Source organism: Echinops telfairi, unplaced genomic scaffold (genome assembly GCF_000313985.2).
Source record: "Echinops telfairi isolate 266 unplaced genomic scaffold, ASM31398v2 ScPeMD7_4;HRSCAF=17, whole genome shotgun sequence".
Classification (NCBI taxonomy): domain Eukaryota; kingdom Metazoa; phylum Chordata; class Mammalia; order Afrosoricida; family Tenrecidae; genus Echinops; species Echinops telfairi.
This window is the reverse complement of record NW_022103900.1, coordinates 51,718,429-51,744,741: the sequence shown is the minus strand read 5'-3', so window position 1 is coordinate 51,744,741 and position 26,313 is coordinate 51,718,429. Positions and strand designations below refer to the sequence as shown.

Below are 26,313 nucleotides of genomic sequence, written 5' to 3'. Positions count from 1 at the left end.
TCTGGCAGTGAAAGATAATAAGCATCTCACCATTGTTTTAAAGGACCGTGCAGAACGAGCTGCTCGTTTTGCAAAGACAAAAGAAGAAGTAGAAGCTGCCAAAGCAGCTGCTTTGCTGGCCAAACAGGCAGAAATGGAAGTCAAGAGGGAATCTTACGCAAGAGAAAGAAGGTACAATTTGCCAAAACATCTTTGTTCTCATCTGGGCTGAGGAGGTTTTTAACATCCATATATGTATGTTATAATTTATCAATTCCAGAAGGACATATTAAACAGTTTGGAAGCTATTAGTGTTGTTTTCAATGAATGTGAATTTATAACAGTAGTAAAAAATATAGGGGGCCCAAACCTTTTATTTTTAAGAAATAGAACCTATATGCAGAAAACTTACTGTAATGATTATCTCATGTTTACTAAGATTCTTTAGTTGCAAGTGTCAGGATCTCAAGTCAAATAGTATTTGGGAAATTTCAATGGCATATTGCACTTATGTATTCTTTCTTTTGCTTAATACTATCCCAATCTGCAATTGGAAAATCCAGTGGTGCATTTCGTTAGACATTTCTGGGTTCATGGGTCTAAAGGATGACATTAGGACCTTTTCTCCTGTTTCTCTCTTTCTTTAAGTCATTTTATTGGGGGCTCATTCAATGCTTATCACTATCCATACATCCATCCATTGTGTCAAGCACATTTGTACATTTGTTGCCATCATCATTCTCAAAACATTTGCTTTCTACTTCGTTTTATCTTTTAACTTGCTTCTTTGTCAGGAAAAGTATACAAATAATCCAGGGGAGCCCAGTGTTTCCTAGTATCTTTAGGATCTTGAGCTTATGATCCAAGAGAACAAATTTATCCTGTATCCCTCTATAAAGTCCAAAGTAGAGTCATTAAATAAACTTATGATTGACCCAGCTTGAGTTGTGTGACCACCTCTAGTCCAACAACTGCCCATTTGTATAGACTCTGAGTTTGGGTAGGTGTCACAGAACCCTTGCGATGAAGGAGGTGAGGGAAATGTGATTACTGAACATATTAAGAATGTCTGACATAAAGCATGGGAAAGGCTATTGCCAAAACAAAATTAAGTTGAACAGACAAAATTCAGATTTCCAGTATATCCTGCTAGTTAGGGTAGGTTAATATTTTCCTTTTTTGTACTTGGTATTTTTTAAAAAAATGGTTTTGTTGGCATGTAATTCACCTGCCCTAAATTCAATAGTTTAAGCATGTTAAGAAGTGTTGTGCAATCATCACCACAATCAATTTTAGAATATTTTCTTCTTTCTAGTGCTCTCATTATTAGCTCCCCATTTCCCCACAACGTTCTCTGCCATATTCCCAGAAACCATTAATCCAGTTATTGTCTCTTTAGATTTACCTGTCCTGGGTTTCAAATACAGAAAAACAATAAAAAGAAAAAGAAAAACAATCAACTAACAAAAATATAAGCATTATGCCTATAAATAAGAAAATAACTTAAAAAATGCTTTTCCAAAAAGAATAAGATACTTAGGAACAAATTTAACTGCAGAGTGTACCTGTAAGAACTGTAAGACATTGGAAGAGCACCTAAAAATACTGGATTGTAGATAAGTGAATTATCAGCCAATAAAACTGTTGGAGGAAAAAAAAAAAAGAACACTGAGAAGAAATCCCATGTTCATAGGTCAGAAGACATAAAATTGTTGATGGGAATAAATGCTCTCTCAACTCTGATGTAGGTTGAATTCAATCTGTCTATCAAAGTCTCAGTTGGCAGCTATTTTGTGGAAATGGACAGTCAGATTTTAAAACTCACCTGGAAATATTGGATTAGCAAAAACAATTTTAAAAATGACCAACATACTTGGAGGAATCACACTTTCCAATTTCAAAATTACAGTAGCCAAGATGCTGTGAATAGACATAATACAGATCAATAGGCTTAACATTGATTGCTTAGGAATAATTTTTTTAACCCAAAACTCTGTGGAGGAAAATTAGTCTTTTCAACAAATTGTGCTCAGACAAGCAAAAGAATAAATTTGGACTTCTTATATGACATGTAATTATTTACATATCATAAATGCATAGCACTTACAGAAATATTAGACTGATAATATAAAAAAATCTGAGGCCTAAAATGATCGTGAGCATTAACTGCTGCCTTCCAACCCCTAGCAAGATTGACTGGTGGAGCGAGCCATTCAATAAGTGGTGATAATGCCCTTCCTCCAAAATCACTACCTACTACCAAGGTTAGATTCCAAAATTGAGGTCATAAGCAAACATCCATATTATGCACAAATGGGGGATAACTACATCAGGTCACAAGACATAGGACAACTACATAGTTATACAACTGCCTAATTATATCATTAATTTTCAAATTGCATCATTATGTAATTGACCAAACACTGGCAATCATAGCCCAGTCAAGTTGCCATATAACCTTAACCATCACAGCTAGTATGACTCTCTTCTTGCACCGCAGCATTTCTTCCTATCAGATGAATGTACTTACTGTGAAAAATAAGCAGATAGCTTTTTTTAGTGAGGTTTTTATCTGTTTTACATTGTTATTCTTGTTAGTTTTTTTTTCTGTTGTTTGTTTTTTAATGTTTTTCTGTATATGAAATCCAGGATAGGTACATTTATAGACAAAGTATCTGGTTTAATGGTTCCTTGAGAGTATGGCGGGGGAGGTTGGGGGGAAAATGAGTTGCTAATAACGAGGAGTATAAGATTGAAAGAAATGTTCTAAAACTGATTGTGGTGATGATTGTACAGTTCTTGATGTGATTGAAATACTGGATTGTGTGACATGTGAATTATATGCCATTAAAACTGCTGGAAAAAACAAAAAAAATAACTCAAAATAGGTTAAGTGTTTAACTATAAGTATGAAGCTCTTAGAAGAAAACAAAGGAGCAATTCTTTGCAATTTTGTAGTAAGCAGTGTTGTTTTAGAACATCACAAGCATGAGTAGCAAAAGAAAAGATAGATAAATTAGACTTCAAAATTAAAAACGCTTGTGCCTCAAAGGACACCATTAGGAAAATGAAAATGCAAACCACAGAATTGGGAAGAATACAGATATGTCTCCAATAAGGGACTTGTTCCTAGAATAAATAAAGAACTCTTAGATCCCAAACCTATCTGTAGATAATGGGACATCCTCTCGCAGAGGGTTCACAAGGAAGGGATGAGTCAACTAGAGCACATTATAGCATTGATGAAACAGAATATTACTCTGATTCCTTGAGGCTTCCTCACCCTCATGACCCCATACTTACCTTTCAGTTCTGGCTAGACCGGGAGTATGTATACTGGTACAGATAAGAGCTTACCACACACACACACACACACACACACCCCACCCTCACTCCTACCCACACCGGGAATATGTATACTGGTACAGATAAGAGCTACTCACACACACACACACCACCACCACCACCCCTCACACCCACCCCCCCGGGAACAGAGATGTGAGTAGCGATACCAGGAGGGTAGAAGGAAGGTGGGGAGAGAAGAGGAGGAAGGGAGAACCGATTGCAATGATCAGTGCAAAACCACACCGCCTCCCCAGCAGAGGGAAGGACAACAGAAATCCTGGGGGAAGGGAGACAATGGTCAGTGTAAAATATTAAAATAATAATAATTTATAATTTATCAAAGGGTCACCGGTTGGGGGAAGGAAAAAAGGAGCTGTTACCAAGAGCTCAAATAGAAAGTAAATGTTTTTAAAATAATGATGGCAACATACTGGTATGTACGAATATGCTTGATAAAATTGATGTATGGATTGTTATAAGAGCTGTAAGAGCCCCCAAGAAAATTACCTTAAGAAAAACAAAACTCATAACTCAATAATAAACCAAACACCAGTTTAAAATAGGCAAAGGCTAAGAATAAACATTTCTTCATAGAAGACATGCAAGTGACCTATGAGTACATGAAAAAATGCCAAACATCATTAGTCATTAGAGAAACGCCTATTACTTTAAAGTCACTTTACACCAGTATGATAAGTAAAGTAAAAAACATAATAAACATTTCTGAGGTTGTGGACAAATTAGAACCTTATGCATTATAGGTGGGATTATATAATGACCCACTTCAAAATTTGACAGTTCCTCAAAATGTCAAACTGTATTTCCCAGCAATTCTACTCTCTGGTACATAGTCACGAGAATTGAAAATGTATCCACACAAAAATGGTTTGGGAGTGTTCATAGCAACATTTTTCGTAATTCCTAGAAACTATTAAGAATGACAATGTCCATTTGTTGATGAATGGATAAACAAAAATTGGTATAGTTCATACGGTCGAATGTTATTTGGCAGTAAAAGGAAGTGCATGTTATAATATGGATGAACCTTGAAAACATGCTTAATTAAAAAAGGCTACACGTACTTTGTATGACCCCTTTTGTAGGCAAAGTCCAGAATAGAGCATTGCTTAGATGCTGAAGGTAGACTAGTGGTTCCCAGTGGCTTGGGAGACATGGGGGAACGGATGAGAGCTAATGAGTATTTTTGGAATGAGGAAAATATTCAGGAGTTAGTGATGGTGGTGGTTCAACTCTGAATATACTGAAAACCGCACCCTTGTACAATAAGGGTAGGGTGAAATTTATGATATGTTATTTAGGGCTCAATAAAGAATAACAAAAGACCTGAGAGAGAAAAAAACCTGGTTTTGCACATTTCTACTTCCTGTTTTCTCTAATATTTAATCATAGTCTCTGACAATAAATACATATCGGTGCAGATTCTGATTTGAACTTTGTGTTTTCATAGTGCTATTGCTAGAATTCAATTCCGTCTTCCGGATGGTTCTTCCTTTACAAATCAGTTCCCTTCTGATGCTCCGCTAGAGGAAGCGAGACAGTTTGCTGCACAGGTAAACTTAGGTCTTGAGTTACATATTAAAGATAGATATGTAGATTATTAAGCTGTAGGAGGGGGAAATTTCAAGACAGAATTTGAAGAATGTGAATAAATCAGGACTTATTCCCAGGAGGGAAGGACAAGACATCTTTGAGGTGTTGTGTGCATCTATGCACAAAAAAACTCATGGAAAATGGAACTGAAAGATGAACTTTTTGAAGCCCTCTCATATATGAATAACAGTAAAAATCACTAGAAACAAATGTAGTTAAGCCTTTCTTTGTAATCTTTGTAATCTTTTCAGTAAGTCAGAATTGTGCAAGTGAAGGTAATGCCTGCCCAATGTATGTAGGTTCCTGGAATTGGGATTATGTTTATGGTACAGTTGACAGTGGACCAATTTATGCCTTGAGATAAGATTAAAACAATTGAAGTAAGTTACATATATGAAGAGAATAAAGGTGTATTGTAAATTTTTAAATGTAATTATAACGCAAATATTGAGATAGATTCACCAAATGATAGTAAAAGCCCTAATGACTGAACTGCAGCCATATATTTAAAGAGATTTATATAGATGTATAAATGTTTATATGGGTTGTTGTTTTTTTTTGTTTTTTCAATTTATTTAGATTTTTTATTCAATTTTAGGAATTCTTGTTATTTACATTGTGGTCATTGTTGAGTTATAAAAGTTTTGAGAAAAATAATTGGACTTTGATAGCTTTTCAACATACATTTTTTTTTTTGAGACAACATTTTGAAGCATAAAATGCTTTTGAATTTTGAATGTACATTTCTGTGAACTTTAAAATTAAGATAATTTTATTAAAACAGTCATTTGGAGTCATATGAATAATGTAACATTTTAAAAAGCCATCACTGTAAGATTTAACATTTTTTTGTTATGTTACATTACAGACTGTTGGCAACACTTACGGTAATTTTTCATTAGCAACCATGTTCCCCAGGAGAGAATTTACCAAAGAAGATTATAAAAAGAAATTGCTGGATTTGGAACTTGCCCCAAGTGCTTCAGTGGTGCTGTTGCCAGTATGTATATGCATGTATAGTTTTGGAGTCCTGTTCTATTCTTGAGTATTTCTTGTAATTGTGGAAGGGAAAAACAAAGGGATTGTTCACATAAACATAGTTTAAATTTTTTTAAAAAGTTGTGTTTTTTTTATATATATAGGATTTTATTTTGCACGGGTATAACAATTCCATTATAGGTCACGGAGGGGGAAAAAAAAACCCCAAAGGATAAAACCACCACAATGAGTAATTTACTAGTTTTTCTACTTTTTAACAGGATTTCCCCTCTGGTAGACTTATTATCATGTATCCTTCAAAAAAGACAAGATGCTTATTATATTTTAAAGATTACAGGTTGTCACCGAAAGAAAAATTTTACACAGTCACTGTACATTAGGGTTGGAAAACTGTCCTGTATTTATAAAAAAAAAGCATTTAGAAATCAGGTGAATGAAAGAAAAAGAAAACATTATTATCTGAAAGTGGATGTTCATTCTTCTTGGAGTTGCTTACATGTAGGAATTCCTTGCCTCTGTCCTTTTTACTCAACAATTTTCGTTAAGGCAAACAAATCCTTTTCCAAGAGGTCTTGAGGAAATTATGGACAAATAGCAAACTTTTGGCATTAAAACAGGTCAACACATCCATACCCTTTAGTAATATACATTAAGCATATTTTTCTTGGACTAGTGACAATAAAAGGTGAACATGCTCATTAACAATGTCAGAATGTTTAAAATTCAGCGTCCAAGCAATTCCTAACAATGCTTCGGTAGCTTTAAGCTCTAAACAGTGTAGAATTTATGCAAATGCATTAAAGAATTGAAGCTTGGCAAATTATACCCAAGCAGGTTATTAAACTATATATACAGAAAGTAAATGATAAATACAGAATTAAGAGTCCTTCTGCTTTTCCTTATAGCCTTGAAAATTGACAAAATTTTGAGGACAGTTCTGTAATATTAAACATTAGGTAACCACAGGTTCTGGGAAACCTAACTACACAAACTGATTTCAAATACTCACGATGACTTTGTAGTGTTTAATACAATTCAGTTTGTAGTCAAGGGCACGAGACAACATTTAACAAAAATAATCACATCAGTTGACCTAGAAATCAAATGTAAATAGATATGAATGCAATCTCCAAAATTTGTCTCTTTTAGTGAACATCAACCATTTATTCAAAGTTATACAAGAATTTGAAAGATTAAAGTCTTCTGTGACACAAAGCCATTTCCAATAGTTTCATGTCTCAGCTGAGCAGGAGGATAAAGGGTGAAAGAACAAGTGAGGAGGCCCCATGCAGGCAGTTAAGACAGTAAAATCAGACTCAGCAGCAGCCTCCTTCTGCCTGCTGTCCTCCCTGACTGCCTGCATGTGTTGCATTAGTAGCAGCATGCTGAGGGCCAATCTTAATGCCATTTGCCTCATTATTAATGTCAAATACTCCTTGAATTTTTTCATAATTTTATTTTGCTGTATTAATAAATGCCTCTTCCACATTGGAAGCAGTCTTAGCAGAAGTTTCCATGAAGATAAGTCCATGTTCTCTTGCAAAAGCTTCACCTTCTTCTTTTTTAACTTCTCTTCTAGATTCTAAATCACTTTTATTTCCAATAAGCATAATGACCATGTTGGAATTAGAATGCTGGCAGGCATCTTCTAACCAGGTGGTCAAATGGTTGAATGTATCTCTCCTTGTAATATCATATACTTGTAAAGCACCTGCTGCTTCTCTGTAATATGACCTTGTGATGGAGCGAAAGGACTCTTGTCCTGCCATATCCCATATCTGAAGTTTTATCTGTTTTCTATCGATCGTTATCATTCGAGCACCAAACTCTACACCAATAGTAAGGTCATGCACAGGCTGAAACCTCTTGTCTGTAAACTGTAGCAATAAGCACGATTTGCCAACACCTGTGTCACCAATGATGATGTACTTGAAGAGATAGGCGTACGCCATGGCCGCGGCTGCTCGGTGCCAGGGCACACGGCTCCTCCAAAAGTTTTTCTAATATCACGTGCTTTATACGAGGGGGTACCAAAACACAAAACAAAATCGGAAAAAAGCTCTGCTGGTGGGAGCTTTCGTAGTATGCATTTGTCCCTCTAGGCAAGCATCTTGCATAGCATCTTGCTTTCAGTTAGTTACCCACTAGTGTCACCTGGGAAGGTTCTCTCTGGTCACAGTGAGTTTTTTCATAGAAGCAGTATTGCTCGAACCTAGTTTTATTGTGGTGGCAAGTTTAAGAGAATAGTGTGCGTTTGTGCAATTTTGTTGCCTGCTATGGTAAAATGCCACAGAAACTGTTGTGATATTGAACACAGCTTCTAAGGACAATGCTATGGGAAAAACGCAAGTGTACACATGTTTTTCTCACTTCAAAAAAGGTGAAATGTCCATGAATGACAAACCTCATTCTGGATGTTCATCAACTTCCTGAACGGATGAAATTGTTGACTCATAGTGCATTTGAAGTTCATTCACCAGGTCAGACTGTTAATCAAACTTTCTATTTAGAGATTGTGAAAAGATTGCATAACAGTGTGTGACAAAAAAGGCCTGATTTGTGGCAGATGGGGGACAGGTTTTGCCACCATGACAATGCACCTGCTCACTCAGCCATCTCATTATACCAGTTTTTTTGGCAAAAATAGCATGCCTCTTTTGCCCACGCATCCGACTCACCTGACCTTGCTCCATGAAACTTCTTTTTGTTTCTGCAAATAAAGGATGGACATGAAAGGGCAGAAGTTTGACAATAGGTGGGAGAAAAAAAAGATGTAAGGTGCTGTTAGTCATCCAACCAGATGAGTTTGAAAAATGTTTCCAAGAATGGAATCACAGATTTGTCAGATATATTAAGTGTGATGGAGAATACATTGAAGGTGATAGGTTGTTTTGTGAGAAAATTTAAATAAGTTTTCGGGATAAAATTCCGCTTTTATGGTGGGGGGGGGCACCTCATATATTTGTGTCGCTAGTGTTATTTGTAAGACATTGGATAAATAGTTTAACTCTTTTTAAAAAAAAACAGTTTAAGTTTCATCTTGTTCCTCTTACCTATATATTTTATATATACCCATATCTCACCCAAAATCCAGGTCATTATGTAAAATCCATGTTATGTGAATGAGGGCCCACACTGGCTTTGGTGCCCAGGTGTGTGTGTCTCTAAAGTTGCTCACTAATCATCTATCTGGTGCACGTCTCAGAACAGATATGATGCAGCTGGACGCTTTCCTTGCTACATCCTTCCTACCACCTTAAAACCTATAGGGGTTGGGACTGGTCTGCTTCCCACTGCCCCACCCTAGATGATGACCTCACTTACCTTCCATCTGTCCTGACCTTGTGCTGCTTCCTTTCTCCACCTGCTCCCCCCACTGCCTAGCCTCCTCCTTACAACCTACAACCCCACTGTTGCCCCATGCCCTCCTATGCCCAATCAAGACAGTGAGAACAAATGAGAAGAGGCAGGCACCTCATGACCAATCAGCTGCCATTCCTCATGTGACCTGAGTGCCACCAGGGCATATAGTACTTATTTGGGGTGGCCCATGGAGAATACCCCAGGCCCGACCACAGATCTACATGGGGCATGGACCATTGGAGACATCACCGGAGAATTTTAAGTTTTGCATGTGGGTTGTAAGGCAATGAGAATGTTGATAATTGAGGAGTGTTTGTACGGAAAATGAGCAGCAGGAAAGAATATAGAGTATTTGTGTAATAATCCATGACTGAGTTATTTTTTATTGATGTAGGGCTGTATTATTTACTAGGAACTCTGTTGGTGTAGTGGTTATGCATTTGGGCTACTTAGTTCAGGGTTAGTAGTTGAAACCACCAGCTGCTCCCTGGGAGAAATACAAGGCTTTCTGCTTCTTTAGAGTTCCAGTGTCGGAATCCCCCGGGGGCAGTTCTGCCCTGTCATATAGAGTCACTGTGAGTCAGAATCTGTGGCAGTGAGTTTGAGTTTCTTGTGTTTCCCAAGCTTTTTTGTTTTTAGATGCTTTTTTCTCCTTCGGTTTTTAAAATTGTGGTTACTAAAAACAAAACTTTCCATTTTAATCATTTACATATGATATTGTAAGAGACATATAACAAAGCATATACATTTTTACCTGTTTTTGTATATAATTCAATGACATTGATTATATCTAGAATGTTGTGTAACTGTCACCACTATTTGTGTCCAGAACTTTTCATCACCTGAAACAGAAGCTTTTTATGATTAAGCCCATTTCCCTCTCTTCCTAGTCCACGACTCTGCTCTTAACTTAGTAGACAGGTCATAGAAGCAGGGTTATGTGACTTTTTATGTCTGGCATGTTTCACAGAGCAAATGTTCAGCTGTTTTATATTTGTTATGGCTGAATAATATTCAGATAGAATTTAGGATGCTTCCACCTTTTGGTTATTGAGAATAATGCTGCTATGAACATTAACCAGTTTAAAAACTGTAACACACCAGTGATGATACTGTCTAAAACACATTATCCTATTTAATTCTCACAATGATGTTTTAATCTCTGATAAAGGGCAGGTGGCTCAGAAAGCTTAAATGATTTTTCCAAGGTCCCAACTTAAGTGCCAGCACAGATTTGAGAGCCCCGTCATGCACTGTGTTCCATCATGCACTGTGTTAGTCTGGGTAGACTAGAGAAACAAATTCATAACATGCATATGTATAAGAAAGAGTTTTATATACAAGAGCAATTAAACATTGAGAAAACAGCCCAGCCCAGTCCAGATTAAGTCCATAAATCCTATATTAGCCCATATGTCCGATATCAATCTACAAAGTCCACTTCAATCTCACGAAACACATGTAATGACGCCGAATGTAGAAGATCACAGGCCAGGGGTAGAAAGTCTTTGGATCCAGTGTCATTGGAAACATCTCAGTGCTGGCAGGGGTCTCTGCATCAGGTGGGTCCATGTGTCTTGTCAGCTGCTATGTCTCCCAGGGTGTGAACAGAGAGTCTCCCACCTCCAAGAAGGAAATATCAGATTTCCCAGAATTCTAAGGAGAAGGTCATGCCCACACAGAAGCTTCATTGGCTGTGATCTGATTGACAGACTAGACTCCACCCCTTGATTCATAATCCTCTCAAATTGACAATTATAAAACTACCACATGCACATTCTGTTCAGTGTAGTTTTCTGTACTGTAAACTGAAACCTCACACTTAAAACAGAATTTAATGTAGTCACTAAGGTTTGAACCCTTTCCCTTTTTAATTAAACTCTTATCAGAGTTGTTAATTATATTACAAATGTATCATTTTCTTCAAATAGTGGTCATATTTCTTGAGTGAGAACTAATGATAGATTTACTTAGAACCTTGGCTATAATGTGATTGGGCTGGGATAGTCAGTCTTTATCTCCTGTTTCTTACCTTGTAGGCAGGAAGACCAGCTACATCCATGGTACACTCTTCTGGTGGAGACATTTGGACATGGTTGGGAACTGTACTCTACCCATTCCTTGCCATCTGGAGATTGATTAGCAACTTCCTGTTTAGTAGCCCTCCTCCTGCACGGACATCTCTGAGCACAGCAGCGTCAGAGCCCTTAAACTCGGCATCTTCTAGCAACTCAGAAAAAAGGTATTTGTTTGTGTTTCTCCCATATGCAAATAATTAGTGCCCAATATCACAAAGGCTCAAAATGAAACTTTTGTTATGGCTATTTTGCTTTCTTTCCTTATATATCTTCCCTAATTCCTGCTTTGAAAAAAAGAAAACAACGTTCTGAAACTTTTTCGTAGCCTCTCTCCTGGGAATCTCACTAACCTGAAGCGTCTGAGTGCTCTAACAACTGCTCCATGGAAAGCCCTTTCTCTGCTATCAGTTTTGTTGTTTCAGTGATTAAACTCCCTTTATCTCGTTCGTGACTATAGAGGCAGATTTCCCCCCATCTAAAAGTAGCTCTTTCTCTCGTGCTTGCCGTGCTTTGCAGAGTAGCTACTGTGTTCCATGAATTATTCACAGTCATTCTTGCATAATTTCTGCAGAGGAACCATTGCATTCTAGATCATTTTAACTCTGGTGGCTCTTTGATACGCTGCTGACTGGTGGTCTTCTCTGGGCCATTTAGAGAAGGATCAAACTGAGGATCCTGGATGGTTATCAAAAATGGTACTACCTTCTGAGAGTGGTTTTGAACCAGTCCCATCGTTGAGAAGGCCCTTTTTTATTGCAGATGACAAAGATTAGGGTGGTACTATAGATGATGCTTTTCCCTTTTTTTAAAAAAGATTGTGCGTGTTTGAAAGAGATTAGCCCAAATTTTGAAGTGTTTTCCAGGAATGGGGAGATTATTTCCTCTTGTAATAATTAAATAATAGCAACATTTATTATAATATAGACCTATCACTATAAAATAGTCTTTTTGGCTTTTAATAAGTGTCGTACTCAGTCTTCATCCCCATCTGATATGATGAGTAATGAAATTGCCTATTTCTGCCTTGTCATCAGTGGGTCCCTAACCTTGTGTCTTAATCACCCTAAAGGAGGGTTTATTTATTGCAGTAGGACTGACTGACTTAGCCTCTTGCTTTTTTCTGTATGTGTTGCATAGGAAGACTGATTACATCTACACATATTAAATTCCTCAAGTGGGATTCATGGAAGTGCTTTCTAGTCTTAGAGGGAAACATTGGCTGCTAACTAAATGTCAGCCGTTGAAACCCACTCAGAGTTTCCAAGGGGAAAAAGCCCCTGGTGATCGGCTCCATAGAGTCTAGCTGGAGACCCTGGGACAGTCCTCTGTACCTAACAACCATCTTCAAGCAGCATTCAAACGAGATGTGGTTGCCCGTGAATTTTAGAACTATTGCTGGGCTATAGGAGGAAGCATTAATTTTCTATTTCAATAATACAGAATAACCTCTATGGTTTGAAAACCTTTTTTAAATAAAGGAAAAAATGTGGGATTGGGGCAAATGATGACTGTATGCTAAAGAAGGCGGTGGGGCTTTTGAATTACACTGTTGTTTTTCCATTTTTTCTATCTCCCCCTCTGATATTAAAGGATTCTATTATTGGCTTAAGTTTCACTATTATCTGTTCCCATTTTCAGATAAGGAAGTCCTGTTTGTTTTTCATTATTTACAAATAAGCCATTCTTAAATATTATGAAAGGAAAAAACTGGCTAATTGGCCATTTCTATCAATTAGGGTTTAAGTGGAGCTCTAGGGTGCTGGGTAAGTTATATATGTTTTAGTGGGCATGTCAGTGGCATAATAATAAAGGAGAGATGAGTTAGCAAATGGTGTCAGTCTTCTAAAGATTGGTAAGGCATCATACAGCACAGGGAAATGGACAGTGAGATTGGACTGCCTTGACTTAAAACACTGATGAAGTTAGTGCTGCCAAAGACTAGTACCGTCTAGAACTGTGTGCGTAGATAAAATTATTTCCATGGACTTTGCCGACTTTAACCCAAAACAAATGTGTTGATTCTTACTCATCACTCTGTAGGTCAGTCAGAGTAGAACTGCCCCCTATAGTTGCTAAGGTTGCAAACACCCCATCTTTCACTCTCAGTGTCTGATGGGTTCAAACCAACACTCGTTCAGTTAGTAGCTGAATGCTTTTTAACCACTGCACTCTCAGGACGCCTTGTCAGTCCTAAAGGGAGTGTGAAGGGGAAGGCTTTATATTCCTGCTGTTCTTATTTCATATACTCTGTCTTTCTGTTATTTCAGGGAACCAGTCAGAAAAAGAGTGCTGGAGAAACGTGGGGAAGACTTTAAAAAAGAGGGGAAGATATACAGATTGAGGGCTCAAGATGATGGCGAAGATGAAAACAATACTTGGAATGGAAATTCTACTCAACAGATGTAGTTCACCAAGTACAATATGTGCAATAATCATTGTTTCTCATATGATTTAATTCAACTAAAATTTTACTGGAGAATTGGGACGGCTTTATGCGTTCCAACTGCTCTGCAAAGTGTCTCTCTATTTCTACATAAGGGGTGGGTTAAAGTTGTTTAACTCAAAAAGTCAGAGTTAATGTTACTACTAGTCCTTGCATATGGTAATCGACTGCTGGAAGCCCAGTAGAATCAAAGTCTAATCATCTCCGTCCGCTTTCTAATTCAGTATTTCTTACCCACGAGCCCTATGCTTCCAGATGACAGGTGTGATTGTGAGCTGTTTTGTCCCAGAAGTCTTCAGGCTACACAAAGTAATTGGCCTATCTCGGAGAAATTCGACTCTGGAGTCAGAGCAGTTTCATGAGGAAATCAAATAGTACTTTGCTTAACTTTTCTCTCTGCTCATCAGCTGCGAGCAAAATCTTGTAGTTTTAATCTTAAACACTGAATAAAAAAATATTTTCTAAACATCAGAATGATCTAATATTTACTTAAATTTTTTATCGTAGCATTTCTATGTTCAAAGCTTTGCTGAGGTAATATGTTATTTTTTCTTTTTCCCCACCTTGGACAGTAACCCTGGAAGTATCTCAAAAATGTAGCTGGCTGCCTTACCATAAATATCACTGTAGGAGGAAGTTTTCTGGCATGCATTGATAGCAGTGTTTTTGCCATCATTTTGTTTGCAGAATGTTAAGGGCTTTGTTCTCATCAGGTGCAGAACTACTGCTAGCCCACCACCTCTTTCTCTCACCTCCACACTAACATTGCACCTTCAGAAGCCACTCTGCAATTACTTGAAAATACCCGTAGTTAAAAGCAAGAAGTGTAAAGATAGGCCTCTTATTTGTTAGATGAGGCTTAAAGATTTTAAAGATATTCTTACTATGATTTATATGCTACTTAACAGTTTTTGGTACTGGAGACTAGAAAATTAATAATGTTTTTAACAGGGCACAAACTTGACTCTTCCTCTGTTTTTTAGACTGGAAGACAGCACTCCTCCTGAGTGAACATGCTTTCTGAACACAGTGACTTGATTTTGTTGTGACAAGATGACATTTTCATGGAATGGGCTGAGGTGGTTTTTTTCCCCAGCTATGAAATCACAGTGACTTTTTAGAGTGGGACTAGTCACTGTTGTCAAGGAAAGAGTAAGATAGGTTATGCTGTTGGCAGAAATAGAAACTGGTGCAGTCTTTCTAAAAACAGTATTTCCAAGAAACCCTAAATTTTATCCTCTTTCATCCAACTTTTTCTAAGAAATGATCATAAATGTAGACAAAGTTGAGGTGTAAAGTTACTCATTAAGGACTTAAGAATTAGATAACTAGAAACCGTTTACATGCCATCTGCTGAAATAATGCAGTAGTCTTTGGTGAGGAGAAATGGCACAATGCAGGCAGTCCCTGCCTTACGGTGGGGCTGTGGTCTGATGACTCCATCCTAGTTGGTTCTGATGTAAGATGGATTCTTCTTAATTTTTTAAGTTTTCATTTTTACCTTTTATTAACAATATCTTCATAAATCTAACCTCTGCACATCTGCGAGTTAGCGTCTGAACTTGCCCACCAGCAAGTTCTGCACTGCAGCATTGTTATGTAGTACATATTAGAATTAATATGTACAAAAAACCTAGACTATTGTAAGTGCAGTTCGTCAAAACTGTATTACGCCGTAAGTTAGGGACTTCCGGTACTAATCGGCAGTTCAATTTAACATCTGTTCATTGAGTACCTATTATGTGTTGGGGAGGAAAAGCAGGACACGGAACTGTGGGTACAGCATGATCTCAGCTTTGTAAACACATTTTATAATGAGATAGTACTATATAATAACATATATGTAAACAAAAAAGAGAAGACACCAAAACTTAAACAGTTGTTTATGTGATTTTAGTTTTCTTTTTTTGCGGTTTACATGTTTTCCTAACAATTTTCTGCTGAATCCATCACTTCGTTAATCAAAAAAGTGAGTTTGAAAAAGTAAATTCTCCAGCAATCTCATTTAAATAAAGATTTGTCATTTTTAAAGTAAATATAGTAATATATGATTTTTTAAAAAGTAGGTATGACCCTACTAGCCATTATTAGAAACACATTTGCAAAAATATCAAGTACCTCAAAGTCAGTTTGCTTTGATAAAAGTAAAATATATCACAAATATTAAGGAATTGTACATAAGAGGTTCATAATCTTTGAGTGGGGAGGATCCCTCCTCAATTTTATATTTAAAAAAAAGCATACATGGTAAAAAATTCAGAAAAGCACAGTAGGCCATAAAATAAAAATGCCTCCCTGCTTGCATCTTACAACCTCCATGTTATTCCCGACACAACCTCTTAACAGTTTCTTATGTAATACTCAGACATTTTTTTATGCATAGATAAGCAAATATGTAATCTTTATTTTTTAAATAAATGGGATCATATTATGTGTACCCTGCATCTTGCTTTTTTACTCACAATCTTGAGGATCTTTCTTATCAACACATAGCTACCTCACATTAATGGCTGCACAGCATTCTGCTTTAGGAATGCACCCCAAATATCCAGTTCTCTGGTGGCAGACATTAAGGTTATCAGCAGTTCTTTGTTTGTTTTTGCTTTCCTATTACAAACATTGGTACATGAACATCCTTGGGGAGTTACCTTCTTGTTGCGAAAATATACCCATAGGATACATTTGTCTAATTAGTTTGCAGTTTGGATTTTTAAAGATGTGGCTCAATTGTTTGCTCCAAAGTATGTTTGAATTTACGCTACCCCCAAGAGTGTAAAAGAACGTCAGTCCCCTCACCCTTGCCAACACTGTTTTTCTTTTTCATCTCTGTCAATGGATAGATGAAAATTGTATGCATTTTATACTCATTGTGCTTATCATGAATGAACGTTATCTTTTAATATTGGTCATTTCTGTTTTCTGAGAACTACTTGTTTGTATTTTTTGCCAACTTTTTTTTTGGTGTGCTGTTCATCATTTTCTTAATGAGTTATAAGAATTCCATGTATATGAAGAAAATTAACTCTTTGTCTAGCAAATGCTGTAAATACTTTCTCCCTGTGTATCTTCTGATGATGAATGTTCATGGAACTTTACCCACAGTATCTATGGAGTCAAATTTGTAAGTGCTTTTCTTAATGGCTTCTGGGTCTTGAGTCTTGCTTTTATCTTTCCCACTTCAAAATTTAACAAACGAACAAACAAAAATCACCCATCTATCATAGTATTCTCATGTTTCATTTTTACATTGAGTCTAGTATCTGACTCAAGAAGGAATCTGACTCTCATCCCACACCCATGACTGAAAGCGTCCAGTTAACCTGTTGCCATAACCTTCATTCCCATATGTAGGTGGATCTGTACCTAGGTCTTCTTTCCCTTTATCAATAACTCTACTACCAAAACTGCTGTAATAATTAACTTCATAATATGTTTTAATAATCTTCCACCACCCTACTCCCTGAGCTATCCCAGCTACTGGTAAACATTAATATGTGAAACTTCATATTATTTTGTCTGTTTTCCCAAAAAAGTCAGTTGCCTTCAAGGCAGCTCTGTCTCATGGTGATCTATATGTAATGGAATGAAGTATCGCCCAATTTTACACCATCTTAAAGATATTTGATATGTTTGAGCCCAATTTTTTCAACTAAAATTGTTATTGAGCTGCATGATTTTGAGATTAATTTAGGTTTAATTGACAGTCGATGATATTGAGTCTCTGTCCAAGAAAGCGCCTTTAATATAAGTTGTTAACCTTATCCCTACCTTGTCATTATATATTGATGGAGAGAAACTGTTAGGTTAGGATCCAACACAGTGGAATATTTTTTTTAATCGTTTTATTAGGGGCTGATATGACTCATCACAATCCATACATACATCAATTGTGTAAAGCACATTTTTACATTCATTGCCTTCGTCATTCTCAAAACATTTGCTCTCCGCAGTGGACTATTTTAACAGGAATGTGCTGTAGACCTGACAGTTCAAGGAAGGGTATCTTACAAGAAACGGAAAATGTCAAGCAGACCATGTTTTGAAAAATAGCCAAAAAACTCTTTATTAAAAAGACATTCTCCCAGATAGAAACAATGTATGGATCAAATTAGCTTTTTTAAGTGTCATACAAGACTCAATTGCACATCCAAGGACAGTGTGCTTTCAGATCCTGTTGCTACTGCGGATGTCCTCGTGAAGGGACAAACACACACAACAGTAGCAGGTGTGCGTCCTTACATTCTGTCTGCAAAATATGCGTACCAAACAGTGACCCTGGGCCTCCAGAAGCCGATAGCAGGATAGCCCGCAAACAGTTCTGGTCTAATGAGGTCAGGCTGTAAGGAGGGATATCTACTAACAAAGTACAAGTAGTATCTACCCGGGGAGGCATACAGAGAATTTTATAGGAAACTGAGGTGTGGGGAGTTGCATACAAAAATGGTACACTGTTCAAGCTGAGAGTTGAAGGGATCTTCAGAAGAAATGGCATTCTAGGCAGAAGAAATAGCATTTGAAAAGACAAATCAATATAAGTGACCTTCATGCAATTCAGAATTACCAGAGATTGGGAGGAGGGAAGAGAAGGAATGTCAAATCGTGCGCTTTGTGAACCACCCTTGGGTCCTGAGAAATTGTCCAATAGTGGAGAGCCAAGCAGGGTGTCCAAGTGGTGAGGTGGGAAAAGCATGATCCCACGGTTATCTTAGGTGCTGTAGTATGTCTAAGGAGCCCTGCTGGCTAAGTGGGCTAAGAACTGGGCTGCTAACTAACCATTGCAACATATGTGGTCTACAACTCCAGCTGCTCTGCAGGAGAAGTTGAAGCGACCTGCTCCTGTAAAGATGGATAGCCCCAGAAGCCCTAGGCAACAGCACTTCAACTCTGTGGATTAGAATCGCCTCTAGCACTCACTCATAGCGACCCTGTAAAACAGCGAAGAACTGCCCTGGTGGGTTTCTGAGACTTTTGACTCACTCTTTAGGGAAGTAGAAAACCAGGTCTTTCTCCTGTGGTGTGGCTGATGGAGTTGAACTTCTGACCTTGAAATTAGCAACCTCCACCCCGAGAAATATAAAGCAGAATGCTTTGGTCTAATGGGAGAGCTAAGTACGCGCCCTAAAGGCCTGTGTGACTTCATAACTTCCCTTATGTCTAGTTTCTCACGACAGTCTTTGGAGACACCACGTGGTTCACATGACCATCTTTATTTTCTGAGAAACGGCGCAAAAAGTTCTGTCAGGAGATGACATTGATCTTGGAGGGGATTTCTTACTTAAAACTGCTTTGGTCTTTACCTTTAAAGACTCGGTAATCCCCAGCAACTCAACCCAGTTAAGTGACTCGCAGAACCACTGGACTAGTATCTTTACATTTTCACTCACAAGAACCCCCCCAGAAGGCTATTCATCCCAACAGGGATGAGATGCATGCATATCTTATAATCAGGGACTCGGAATCCTTTAAGATCCAAGTAGTCTCTAACAACATAGAAGACTTTTACAAAATTGCGTGTGGGCAACTAAGATTCTAAGGATTTTGTGGGCAGCCCACTTCATCGAGCTTGTGGAGGCGGGTCAGAATGAGGAGAAATGACTCAATTCTTGCTGGCTTGCCTGTGTGTTCTCTTGCTTGGAGCGCTTGCAGTATTTGTATGAAAGAAATATTATGGTACCGACTCCAAGAAGCAGAAGAACAAAGAGTACGTACAAAGCGGTCTGTGCTTCGACTGTAGCTAGTGCTAGCCCCAGGAACCAAACATTCACCTCTCCCACAGGACTGACGGTGGGAACTGCACCTAGGTGAAGACAACAAACAGAAGGTGGCATGTGCACCAGGACTGATTTAGCCCTGGGTCTAAAGTAACCCGTATAAAAACAAAAAGCAAACCCATTGCCATCGAGGCCATCTGACTCCTAATGACCACCGGGCAGTCTAGAACTGCTCCCTAGGGTTTCCAGAGCAGCTAGTGGCTTTGAACTGCTGACCCTGTGGTTGGCACCTCAACATGTAACTCACTGCTAAGCTCAAGATAAAATCCCATTGTTGAGTCAGTTCTGACTCCTGTTGATTTGATAGGGCAAAGTTGAACTCAGGAGTAGTTGGTTGGTTCAAGCAGCTGGCCCTTCAGTTATCAGCCAAGTGAACCATTGTGTCCCTGGGGCTTAGCCCAAGGTAGAGGCTTGGAATTCAGAGATTACATAGGTCTCCCAAATCTGCCTGGCCAGAATAGGCTCACTGCTGAGGATGGAAGTGCACGCAGCAAACAACTACTGTGTTTGAAACAACTCTTAGCAAGGAGTCCTGGTGGTGCTCTGTGTTAGGCAGGCCAGAGTTTCAAGCCCACGAGCTGCCCATCTGCTCATGAAAACATAGTCTCGGAAACCCTACTTAGGGTAGCTCTGATTCGGAAGCTGCTTAGTGGCATTGGGTTTTGGACTTGACCATCAATGAAAAGATAAACCAGATGATCATCACATTTACATATCATGTTATACCTTTCCAGTCAGCAACTTTTAGATGCCTGCAGTCTGCCAGGCACTTGACTAGTTTCTTCCCTAAGGTCACACAGCGAGTTAGTGGTGGAGCTAGAAGACGGCTTATCTGCTGGTCCCAAACCAGGGCCCTGGATTTTAGTTGCAACATTATCCCCAAGTATGCTTCATTCCTTCACAAGTATGCCAAGCAGTCAGAGGAAGCAATTTTGTTTTCTTTTAAGTTTTGGATTTTTTTTAAAGATCATGTTTTGGGGGGCTCTAAAGCTCTTAATCCACGCATCAATTGTATCAAGAATATTTGTACATACGTTGTCATTTTCTAAACATTTACTTTCTATTTGAGCCCTTGGTATCACTCCTTTATTATTTTCATATCTTACACCAACCACTGTCTCCCTTCATCCACATTTCAGTTGTTTGTCCCCTTCAGGAGTGGTGGGGGGTTATGCGTCATCATACATTATGCTCCCTTTCCCCTTCCTCCCCTCCGCCCCCACAGGAAGTAAGTTTTAAAAGGGTTGGAGAAGCAGAAGGAAGCTAACAAAGCACACTGAAGACCCCTTTTCTGTTCCCTCATCTTCAGGCTTTTGTCCCTCCCAGAACCCCCTCTCACCTTCTGATTGGAGACAAGGGTGAGGCCCTGCAGCTGGGTCCGGGAAACCATTGCATCGAGTTAGGGAGGCATAGAACTTGGCTGACTCTTTGGGGATCCTTGGCAGAGAAGGGTCAGTGTAGTTCACAAAGTGCAGCCCAAACCTTTCAGCAAAGCCTGTGGCCCACTCGAAGTTGTCCATCACACTCCAAGCCGTGTATCCTCTGATATCCACCTTATCCTGCACAGCTGCTCAACACAGAAGACCAATTATGAGCCGAGCTTATCATATAAGACATCTTTGTCCCAGGCCTATGGAAGCCATTGTTGGCCCACAATCCTAAATGTTCCTACAATCCCTGAGTTGCCCCAGAGTTTGGGTTGTGATTGTTAATTGATCCTCTGTGGCCAGATCTGGCAAACTAGTAGCATTTTTCCAGAAAGCCTTCAAACTAATCTCACTGAGTTATCTAAAACCTCTGTTCCTCTCAGGATGCTGGTTTTGGGCTAGTAATTTGGAGTGTTGAAGCTCTTCGCTATAGTAAGTGGCCCTACTTGTTTCTTTTGGCAGGTGCATTGCTCATTTCTCTCTACTCGGCAATACCAACCATTCCCTTGCTCTCATATTCCCATCTCAAGCTGTTCTGAGTTTGAGGATCTCACAATTTCCTTTGGGAAACAACAGACCTTACAAACAAACACCAAACCTACTACTACTGGCTGCTGTTCCAACCCTGCTCAGGAGTGCTATTCAGAGACGAAGGCAGAAGCAAATGACTCCAACCAGGAACTAAGGTCTAGCTGGATTATCAGGCAACTGGGTTTGTTTGCTAACTAGATTTATGAGAATTAAAATTCAGAAGGTAGTCCAAAAGAAAGGTCTATACCCAATAGGAGGGAGCGTTTTTCTCATTTCTAGGTGAGGGAATTGGCTCCTGGGTGCAGTATCACCCATGGCAGGCGGTAGTGGATGCTTCCAACAGTGCAAGGTGGACACAGAAGGTGTGGATCTGCCGTACCTTTGAGGGCCTCGTTGATGTAAGTGCGGAGGTAGTGGATTCTCGCTGTGTCATTGAGGTCCGCATCTCGCTGGGACACACCGTTCTCTGTTATATAAATTGGTGGGTTGTTGTACTCCTCCTTGATCCAGTTCAGGATCCTCCTGAAGCCAAAAGGTGTCATCTTGAGCCAGAAGGAGCCAGAGTCTGGCCAAGACCAATCTGTGATGGAAGCGACTCCCCTAGGGGATAAAAACCCAAAGATGAGGTCTCCTTTTGAGAGTCCCAAGAGGACCTTGGAACAAAACACAAACATGACTTATACTAGGAATAACTTTAGGTTTTTTCTACCATTAGATGTCATAACTCAAAACAACGGTATAATCACCTCAGAGTCCCCCTTGTCACTTGTTCTAGTTCAACCACTCAAAACTTGGAAAAAGCCACTTCAGCTCTTTCTCCGGCAAGCTCACTACCGGTACAGTGGAATGAACTTAATTCATGGACCCTAACCCTGCGAAGACTCTTGAACAGACTGCATCTCAGCAGAGGTGAAAGGTTCTAGTTTGCTCATGTCAAACCTGTACAAAGACTACAGTGCAGTTGTTGGAACAGAACAAGGGGATATACATGCTTTGAAATGCAGAAAGATCTTGATTAGGGCTGTGTCCTTTCGCCGTACTTATTCCACATGTAGAGCAAATAGTCTGAAACACTGGGTGATACGAAGATGCAAGCAGCAATAGACAACATGATAAAAAGAACAGACTGAAGCCAAAGATTTCCTTTTACTTGAATCCACAACTAATGCTCAAGGAAGCAGCAGTCAAGAAATGACATGTGCTGGGAAGTAAACCCGAGGAGAAAGGAACAGACTGACAGTTCAGGAGGGATTGTGGGGAAGGAGGAGGATGGGGGAAGGGAGCAATGAGCAAACAGTGCCATAGACGGGGTCAACTAGGGAATTAACAACAACAAGGAGGATGTAAAGATCTCGGGGGTGTTGGAACAACAGCAATCTAGCTGAGAGGAGTTACTAAGAGGCAGAAGTGCAAATGTGATAGTAGGATAGGAGGAAGGTCAAATAAAAGATCTAGGAAGCAAAGGTATGGATAGAAGTATAAACAGGTGTGCACTTGTGTAAATATATTAATTCATAAAAATAGAGGTATTGGCCTATGTACATATATGTACATACATTGGGGAAGTGGATGGACTTTGGGCCTCTGCTCATACACTCCCTCAACGCATGAACACGTTGTTCTAACAACCTGGCATTCTGTGATGCTCACCCTCCCAGAATTATCACTGAAGACAAAATGGGTGCACAAGCAAATGTAAAGAAAGTTGATGGTGCCTGGCTGTCAAAAGATAGTGTGTTTGGGGTCTTAAAGGCTTGAAGTTAAGCAAACAGCCATATAGCAGAGAAGCAACATGCCTACATGGAAGAAGCACACCAGCCTGTGTGATCATGAGGTGTCGAAGGGATCAGGTAAAGAGCATTGGAAGACCCCAAAACAAGCAAACATGTTGCTGAGAACATGGGGGTTGGAGTAGAGACCCAAAACCCATCTGTGGACAATAGACCGTCCCCCCAGAGAAAGGTCACAAGGAAGAGATGAGTCAACCAGGGCACAGTATAGCACTGATGAAATATACAATTTTCCTCTGGTTCCTTGAGGCTTCCTCACTCCCCACTATCATGCCTTTCAGTTCTGATGACCTGAGAGGTCATATAAGCCCCTCGGGAACAGAAATGGGAGTTGCGATACCAGTAGGATAAGAGAAAGGTGGAGAGAGGCGGGGAGAAAGGGGGAACCCATCGCAGTGATCGATCCATTATCCCCCCACCCCCAGGGGGAAGAACAACAGAAACCATGGAGGAAGGGAAACAGCGGTCAGTGTAAGATATGAAAATAACAATTATAATTTATCAAGGGATCATGATGGGGGGAGGGAGGGAACAAAGAGGCGCTGATACATGCCAAGGGCTCAAATAGTAAATGTTTAGAAAATGATGGCAGCATATGTACAAATATGCTTGATGCAATTGATGTATGGATTGTCATAAGAGCTGTAAGCATCCCCAATAAGAGATTTTTATAAAAATCACGTGCGCAAATCTGCCAAAGACCCCTTTAAAGTGTTCAAAACAAAAGCTGTCACCTTGCAGACAGAATTCGGTTCCACCTGACCCACATCAAGATATTTTCATTGGCCTTATGCCTGTGAGAGCTAGTTAATAAATAAAGAGGACTGGCGACTCTGTGCGTTTGAATTGTGTGGATGAAGAATATACCATGGACTGCCAGAAGAAAGAAAGAATTTGTGCCAGAAGAAGTACAGCCAGCATGTTCCTTAAAAGCTAGGGTGGCCAGACTTCATTTCACATACTTTGGACATGCTATCAGGCAGGCCCCGTCACTGGAGATGGAGCGCAAGCTTAGAAACAGAGGGGCAGTGGAAAAAAGAGGACCCTCCATGAGAAAGATTGACACTGCCTGCAAGAGTGCGCTCAAACCTAGTGGTGACCAACGAGAGCTTTGTTCTATTGTGCTCAGGGCCGCCTTGAATCAGAACGACCCGACTCGGCGGCACCTAAAGAACAACACTGGGGTGACTACAGGGGCCAGATACTCTGGGTCCTGTTTCCAAGGCCCGTCTCTTTCTGTAGAGATGGCACGGTGAGAGCAGCAAACGGCCAAAGAAGGAAGGCTAGGGGGACACAGACACATGAGCAGGTCAAGCGTATGCATTACATATAAAGACAAAGCAACTTAGCTATTTCTTAGACTTTGGGGGTCGGGGTGGCGGGGAATATGCTTTATTTTATAAGTAACGATTTTTCTCACTCAGTTGAACTGAAAGCGGTCAATTTTGTAGCTGGGGCAGAAGTCGCCTGGCAGACCGTTCTAGGGCTCACAGGCACTAAGAGTTGAGTGAAGGGAAGTGGGCAAATAGATAGTGTCCTGGAGCAGGGCCAGCTGGCAGTCTCCTCAGAGCCCTTGTCAAGAGGCTGCTGGTTTCCGGATGTCGTCGCTGGTGGTTGGGTTTTGGTTTTATGCGTAACAAAGGCTTTGCTTTTAAGAGATTGCAAGTACATTAGGTAATATAGCACGTTCTTGAACTCTGTCATCTAGCAACTTTTATTAAAAGAAACTAAAAATAGGCGAGTAGTCATTGTTCTAACCCTTAGATGGGATTATTTTAAGGCTGGCTGCTTTTGCACATAAATTACAAAATAACTATGTATTTTTCACTGATAGTCTAGAAAGTGTTAGGGAATAAACATTTAAATCATTTCCTCAAATAATTGCTAATGTGTATTAGATCCTAGAATTTCCAAATCGGTTGTTTCAGCTACGAGGCATTAAAAAAAAATGTATACCCATTACATTTATAAGAAATCAGGAAAGATAAAACCTTTGAGTAAGCTCTAAGTCTAAACAAAGAAACTAACTTTACTATTCTCCAAACAGTGAAGGAAAATACTGTTTAGTATAAAGAAATAATGTAATGCTCTTTCACAAGACGATGACTAACTTTGCTAAATCTTCAGATGCTATTTGAAACTGTAACCAAAGCCCTTGCAGTCGATCAATTCTGACTCCTCGAGACCATACAGGACAGAGTAGAAGAGCTCCCAAGCTGGTTTACAGAAGCCAGCTGCCTCATCTATCTCCCTTAGAGCAGCTAATGGATGTGAACTGCTGATCTTAACATCTAAAATGCAAATCCATGAAACAGGCACTTCCTTTCCCCCTATTTATCTGAACATTTTACTGCATTTTAGGCTAGAGTTTACACAGCAAATAAGTTTCCCTTTAAAATACAAATTATTCCTTGACGTTAGTGATTACTGTGCTAATGTGCCAGAATTCTCCTCATTTCCACTTTGCCTGCCTTGTTTCCATTGCTCCAGTTACCCTAGTCCCTCCTTGCTTGCTCATCTTTGCTTTGGGCAAATGTTGTCCCTATGGTCTCCGTAGTTGATCTGATTCTTGGTGTTTCCCAAAGCGGCCGATACCACCTCTGCAGGGCACTGGAATGATCCAGGGTGGGACTGCAAAAGCAGATACCTACACTTTATTCTGGATTATGGGCTATAGTAAAAAATTTTAATTGTCAGGTGGGTGCTGAGTAATTTTCTTTTTCCCTGCAAGGATCTAGGAACCTATGCACATTCCCCATGAATTGTATTGTTTATTTTATATGCCAGTCTATGATTTGGCTGAAAGATGGCTTCTGGGAGTGACTACAGGTCCAGGCTAAAAGGACTGAATTCTAGAGGTTTCATCAGTCTTTATCAGTGCAATAATTCTGGTCTTACTTATGACTTGGCTTTTTCGACATTTTCTCCTATTCTTTTTTTTTATCATTTTATTGGGGGCTCGTACAATTCTTATCA

At 39.3% G+C, this 26,313-nt stretch overlaps 3 protein-coding genes across 3 annotated transcripts in view; 1 reads left to right on the top strand and 2 right to left on the bottom strand.

Moving 5' to 3' along the window:
• The window catches only part of UBXN4 (UBX domain protein 4), a 49,399-nt gene extending 32,439 nt beyond the window's left edge, over positions 1–16,960 (top strand). Inside the window, exons 9-13 of the mRNA XM_004703882.4 lie at positions 44–171; positions 4,793–4,895; positions 5,804–5,935; positions 11,337–11,539; positions 13,643–16,960. Of these exons, the coding sequence (XP_004703939.1) occupies positions 44–171; positions 4,793–4,895; positions 5,804–5,935; positions 11,337–11,539; positions 13,643–13,781 (705 nt within the window). The 3' untranslated portion in view covers positions 13,782–16,960. The remainder of the gene's footprint in view (positions 1–43; positions 172–4,792; positions 4,896–5,803; positions 5,936–11,336; positions 11,540–13,642) is intronic.
• Positions 6,946–7,919, bottom strand: LOC101660145 (ras-related protein Rab-2A-like). Its single transcript, XM_045297822.1, is given in 1 exon segment — positions 6,946–7,919. A coding segment is annotated over 1 exon segment (636 nt). The 5' UTR covers positions 7,887–7,919; the 3' UTR covers positions 6,946–7,250.
• A 1,854-nt stretch (positions 16,961–18,814) lies between the features above and the next one.
• LCT (lactase) overlaps positions 18,815–26,313 on the bottom strand; it is a 72,119-nt gene continuing 64,620 nt past the window's right edge. The window contains exons 15-17 of the mRNA XM_004703881.2: positions 21,927–22,147; positions 20,929–21,156; positions 18,815–19,615 (exon numbers count right to left, since the gene is read on the bottom strand). Coding sequence (XP_004703938.1) covers positions 19,395–19,615; positions 20,929–21,156; positions 21,927–22,147 — 670 coding nt within the window. The 3' untranslated portion in view covers positions 18,815–19,394. The remainder of the gene's footprint in view (positions 19,616–20,928; positions 21,157–21,926; positions 22,148–26,313) is intronic.